The sequence below is a fragment of the Gavialis gangeticus genome, unplaced genomic scaffold (assembly GCF_001723915.1).
Source record: "Gavialis gangeticus isolate Ggan-Ray unplaced genomic scaffold, GavGan_comp1, whole genome shotgun sequence".
Classification (NCBI taxonomy): Eukaryota; Metazoa; Chordata; order Crocodylia; family Gavialidae; genus Gavialis; species Gavialis gangeticus.
This window is the reverse complement of record NW_017729033.1, coordinates 62255850-62262179: the sequence shown is the minus strand read 5'-3', so window position 1 is coordinate 62262179 and position 6330 is coordinate 62255850. Positions and strand designations below refer to the sequence as shown.

Below are 6330 nucleotides of genomic sequence, written 5' to 3'. Positions count from 1 at the left end.
GGGGGGGACACGCCCTTGCGTAGCGCACCCTCCGCAAGGACAAAATGGTAGAGCCCAACGTACCCCGCTCCCAGCTCGGGCCGTGGGGGGCGTCGCTAGAGCCGGCGCCAGCGCCATGGTGCGGCCGCGAGGGACCCGTTATCTTCTCGCCTCAGCGTCGGGGCGAGCTCCTTGGTGCTGCTCGCAACCCGCCCCACCCCGCCCCCCAATACTGAACGGCCGTCAGGAAAGAAAACTGCAGCTACGATGCCCCTGACGTCACCCTGGAACATCCTGACGTCATCCTGCAAAGCCTCGACGTCGCCACATCCCCTATTCAAAATGACTTGCTGGCTGGAGCGGAGTTGTTCTTGCCGTGTTTCTCTGTCCTCCCCACCCGGGGGCCCCTTACGTGTTGTCACCTAAACCGCTTTTCTTTCTCACTGCTCCCAGTTTTGGGCCCCACAGGGTGCCAAAAGGAGAGCCTGACAGCCAGCTTCCCAGCCAAGATTGGAACCACCAAACAGAGAGTAAAGCAGGCACGACTGAATCGGGTTACAACCCTCATCTGTCCTGCAAGTGCAGGCCAGTATCAGCCCAGGGCTCGAGCACTCACCTGCTGTTAGGGGGTTTGCAACTGGGTACAAAGGTTTGATGCTGCTGGAGATACGGAGATTCACGTTTCTTTTTCTGATCATGAGTCCACTTCGAGAAACTATTTGCCAAGGAAATTTGTTCCTGGCTAGTCCCTAAACATTAAACCCCACATTGAATTGTGGGTAGTGCGTAATGTGTATTTTTCATCATTTATATTGTCTTCAAATTATAATTATTTAACATTTCAGTAGTTTTACTACATTTAAAGTTTCTATTTGTTCTTCAGCTGATTCCCTCCCCCAGGGATTTGAATCCCAAGCTACTGCAGATGTTATCAGCAATTCCTGTTTTTATCTTCAAGGACTACAAAGATTCAATTAATTGAAATAGAAAAAAAATAGAATTTTTTTCTGTCATCTTTTATTCTAGACTTGAGACTGTTTCCATTTAATGTCTTTGGTCTTTTGTATCTTGGCTTGAACAGGGAAATGGGAACTATTCTCAGAAAGAGAATGGGATTCAAACCACCTTCTGTACTGAGAGGGAGCAAAGCACAGCCAATCATCAAATATGGTTTCTGAAACTACTGGAAAAGTTTTCATAGGTATTTTTCAAAAACAGACCAGACCAATTAAATAGCTGAATAAATTACATGATTTACAGTTAGCTCATTTTGATGCTTCCCCCTTTTGTTTCTCCACCACAGTTTCAGAATTATTTTGGCTCTAATTCAGGCTAATGCTTAAGCGTGTGCCTAACTTCAGGTTATTTTAAGCAAATTTTGATCTTTAACTTAAGTCAGAGATGGGACCATTCATATGGTTCGAGCTGGGTCCATACTTACATACCTTGCTGAACAGATGTGTTTACAAGTCATGATCTCTAAAAAGTTAATGATTTATACTATTTCAAGCTGGCAGCACAACCAGGGTACCAAGATGACATCCTGGATGCCATGAGATCTTTTTCATGGGATGCCAAACAATATCAGCATTGTTAAATATGCAAGCATCTAAACATGATTCACAAGGTAAAACTCTGACATTTCAAATACGAATCCATAGTGTCAAAAGTATTCCAATATGGTGTGGACTTTAAGTTCTTTGCAACAGAAGAATTATTCTAATTATTTTTCAGTGGTCAAAAAAAGAGTGAAAGCTAAAAGCTAGTAATTTCCTAGGGTTGCCTTGAGTCTAAAGCAGTGGTTCCCAACCATTTGTTGCTGCAACCCTAAATTGGCCATCGACAGGACTTCCCAACCCAATGCTGCAGGATTTGCCGGGAGCAGAATGCGGCAGCGGCCCAGGGGCGGGGGAGCAACCACTGCCCGCTGTGTGTGCCGTGGCCCCACCCCACCTGCTTTCCTGCTGCTCCCAGGCCACGTGCATGAGTGTGCATGTGCATTTGTGTGCGGGCCCTTCACAACCCTACTGAGGATCCCCCACAACCCCGATTTGGGTTGCACCCTGAGGTTGGGAATGAATGGTCTAAAGAGTGGTGCCTTGAATCTAATGAGGTAGAGAACCATTGCTTTATTTACTTGTGTTTCAATAATTTTCTCTTGAAAGTTTAATTTTATACAACTAAGTGGAATGTTAAAGGTGATGTGTGAAATGTAAAGATACTTGCACTAAAGAAGACCTTACATAGACTTGCTGATCTGGAGGTTTAACATATCAGTGTCTTGTATGATTCCATGTAGGACTGCAAATCAAGTTATCTACTAATAGCATTTCTTTAAGATATTTTTTAAAAGCTAACAAGACCACTTACATTTAATAGGATTTTTAATTACAGTTATTTTGATGCTACAGAGTGAGATGTGGAGAGGGCTGACATTCTTCATCAGGACCATCATGATTCGAAAGTTGGTCTAACTTTATTTCAACCATGCAGTTGGTCCAATAAAAGATATCACTCCCAAAAAATCCTTACCTAAAGGATTACTTCTAAGAGTATAGCAAGAATACCAAATGCCATTCAAGAAACTGTGTTGTAAACACATGATACCACAGTATCCATTGCATAAAAAAAAACAAATAATTTTGTGGATACCAGTATTCCTCTGATGGAAAACTCAAGTTCCTCAAAATATCTTAGGTTGGAAAAATCATTTAAATGTCTCATCTGAAGCAACTCAGGTCAAATTCATCCCTAAACCAACTGTGGTGACTTCAATATTAGGACTGACTAAACACAATTGGTAAATCAAACTGCTATGAAGAAACCAGTGACTTGATAACACTTCAAGATCCTGGAAATCCACCTGTAGCAGGGCACTAGGATGCCTGCTACTGGTAACAGTAAAATGGGCTCAGCTGCCACTCACCAGGGCAGCACAGGTGGGGGTTGCTGAGGCAGCCGATTGGGTGAGCTGACCAGAAGGGGGCAGGGCCTGGCCTTTATAAACAGAGAAGGCTGAGACCAGAGTCAGTTCTCCTCTGGCAGTCTCAGAAGTAGGAGCTCTGTGGGCCTAGTAAGGAAGCCAGATGGCTTAAGCAGTGTTAGCATGGTGATATGGGGTGGAGAGAACCCTGAGAGGGATACAGACAAAGGACAGCCAGGTTGGCTTAGGTTTTATGTTATAGTTAAGGGGCTTTGTGTTTCTGTTCTGGTTGTGATTATGAACCGGAGGACTGGGCAAAGCTGTAGGGGTGGAGGAGGCCTCAGGGGAGCTCCCCAGTAGCATGGGGGTTCCTGGCACCACAGAGTGCTGTGTTCTGGGGGTGTCCCAACCCCAGCCCTGGAGTAGGCAGCATTGGGAGGAGCCCAGTGTGGGTGCAGGTGAAATGCCCCAGTGGGGTGTACAACCCGAAGAGCGGGTCTGGAGGCCAGGTAAGGCTAAGGCTGCCTGAGCCCCAATTGGGGGGAAAAGCCCCAGTGTGGCATAGGACCCAAGAAGGGGTCTGGGGGCCAGGTAAGGCTGAGGCTGCCTGAGCCCCAATTCGGAGAAGCCCAGTGGGCATAAGACCCAGGAAAGGGGTCTGGGGCCAGGTAAGGCTGAGGCTGCCTGAGCCCTGTTGTGAGAAGGCGCCGGTGCGAGCGGGGAGCGCGAGGCACAGGCCCTGGTGCGGGCGGGGAGCGCGAGGCCCCAGGAGAGGGCAAGCACATTGGGCAGGCCTTGGGAGGCGCAAGAGAAGTGAGGGGCCCTGGAGAGGAGCCCTAGGAGTGGACATCTAGGGACACGAGGGCCCGGGGAGGGCAAATACAAAGGCAGGCCCAGAGTGGGCGCCAGTATAAGGGCAAGGCCCCAGGGTGGGCTACGAGAGCCCAGGAGATAGGCCCTAGTGTGGGTGAGAGCATGGGAGGCAAGCACCGGTGCCGCGAGAGAAGCGAGGGGGCACCCGTGTGGGCACAGGTGGGCGATTGGACCAGAGGCCCAGTACAGGAAGACAGACCCCATGCCAAGGAAGGCAGCCTCCCGTTGATATTTACCAGCAAGATGTGGCGAGTGAGATAGAGGGTGCATTCAAGACCCAATTTGGCACAGTAGGTAGGGGCGCTAGTGGAGGTCACGGCACCCCTAAGGACGCCCTGCCACACCATCTTATTAAAGACTACTTAAAATGGATGAGTAGAATAATAAAAAGTCCTTTTTCAAATACATAGGAAGTAAAAACACACTGGGTAATGTGGGGCCCTTACAGGATAGGCTTGGCAATCTGGTGATTGTGGCAAACAGAAAAGCTGACCTCTTTAACGAATTCTTTGCCTCCATATTCCTAAACAGGGACTGGGACATTTCCCCGACTAGGACTATGGACAGACCCAGGGGAGGCACCACCATGCCTAGGGCCAGGGACAACCTAGTTAGGGAACTTTTTTGAGGGGCTGGCTGTGTTTAAATCAGTAGGTCCAGATACTCTTCACCCAAGGGTGCTGAGGGGGTCATAGTGGAGCCCCTGGCACAGCTCTATAAGCACTCATGGGGCACTGGTGAGGTACCAGAGGATTAGACAAGGGCCGATGTGGTCCCCATTTACAAGAAAGGGAGAAAAGAGAACCCTGGCAATTAGAGGCCAGTCTGTCTTACCTCGATCCTTGGGAAGACCTTTGATGAAATTATCAAGGAGCACATCTGCAAGGGCCTAGCAGGGGAGGTAATGCTCAGGGGCAACCAACATGGGTTCACTGAGAGCAGATCCTGTCTGACTAACCTGCTTTTTCTTCTTATGATTGTAGCAGGCAGGACGCCCTAGGGGTCGCCGTGCTTTCCGCTGGCACCCCTTACCATGTCCAGGTTGGCTACAAAGCACCCTTCATTCTTGCCCGCCACATCTTTGCTCATATATTATAGGAAGGCTGCCTCTTCATCTCCCTGGACATGGTTTACCTCCTGCTACATTAGCCCAGCTCCGCTAATGGGTGTTCCTGGGCACCCCAGCCTTACCGGCTATGCGTGGCTCCAACCATCCCTGTACCATGCCCCAAGCCTCGCTGATGTCCCGAACGTTGTTCCGTCTTAGCAGCAGCCCTTGTCTTGCAACTGCGCCTCTTTGAGCACTCAGGAATCACTACCCCCTGCTCTGGGGCTTCTTGCTGCCCCTTGCTCGGGGGTTTGGGGTCAGCACACCTCCTCAATGCTGCGCCCTCACTGATGCTTGAGTTGGCACACCCATTTTACAGCAGCTTCTCATGTGTTTGGGGTCAGCTTACCCCAATACTGCACCCTCTCTGGTGCCTGGGTCCCCAAGCTGCCATGGACCCCCTAAGAGGCTTCCTCCATCCCCTTATAGCCTCTCCCAAGCCACCAGTTGTAAACAGTAAACACAAAACTCAAGCCCCTAGGCCATAACGTAAATTTCTGCCACTTGGCTAAAACCTCACTCAAGCCACCCCCATCCCTCACCCGTACCAACTGCTCTTGCATTTTGACCTCTTCTCTTACTCCAGCAGAGTCCCTACCCCTTTAGCTGCCAGCAGAGACCTGCTGGCCTGGCCTCTGCCCTGGGTTTAAATGGGAGCCAGGCTTACCCCTTCCAGTCAGCTGACTCCCACCGGTTGCCCTAGCAACATGCACCTGTGCCTCTTCATTACTACTCCACAAGTAGCAGGTACCTCAGTGCCCTGCTACAACGATCAGGTCACAAAGTCCCTGGACAAGGGTGTTGGGGGGGATTTTGTCTTCCTGGACTTTAAGAAGGCCTTTGACATGGTTTCCCACCACATCCTCTTAAAAAAAACTTGGTGACTGCGGCATTGATGCCTACACAGTCAGATGGGTGGCAAATTGGCTAGATGGTCACACCCAGAGAGTGGTGATGGTGGACGGGTCATTTTTGACCTGGCAGGATGTTGGCAGTGGAGTCCCCCAGGGCTCGGTCCTGGGACCTGTACTGTTCAACATCTTTATCAGCAATTTGGATGTGGGTGTGGAATGCACGCTGTCCAAATTGGAGGTGGGCAAGCTGGAGGGGAGGGACAGAATCCAGCTAGATCTAGACAAATTACAGAGGTGGGTGGATGAGAATAGGATGGAATTCAATGCAGACAAGTGCAGGGTAGTGCATGTAGGGAGAAGGAACCAGCAATGCACCTATAGGCTGGGGAACACCCTTCTTGTCAACACGGTGGCAGAAAGGGATCTTGGAGTCATTGTTGACCCCAGGATGGACATGAGCTGCCAATGTGAGGAAGTGGTAAGTAAGGCTAACCGCATCTTGTCGTGCATCTACAGATGTATGACAAGCAGGTCCAGGGAGGTGATCCTTCCCCTCTCTGCAGCATTGGTCAGGCCACAGTTGGAGTACTGCA

General features: G+C 49.7%; 1 protein-coding gene across 1 annotated transcript in view; it reads right to left on the bottom strand.

Moving 5' to 3' along the window:
* The window catches only part of UCHL1 (ubiquitin C-terminal hydrolase L1), a 13871-nt gene extending 7928 nt beyond the window's left edge, over positions 1-5943 (bottom strand). The window contains exons 1-2 of the mRNA XM_019526560.1: positions 5914-5943; positions 2524-2525 (exon numbers count right to left, since the gene is read on the bottom strand). Coding sequence (XP_019382105.1) covers positions 2524-2525; positions 5914-5923 — 12 coding nt within the window. The 5' untranslated portion in view covers positions 5924-5943. The remainder of the gene's footprint in view (positions 1-2523; positions 2526-5913) is intronic.
* Positions 5944-6330: the final 387 nt, after the last annotated feature.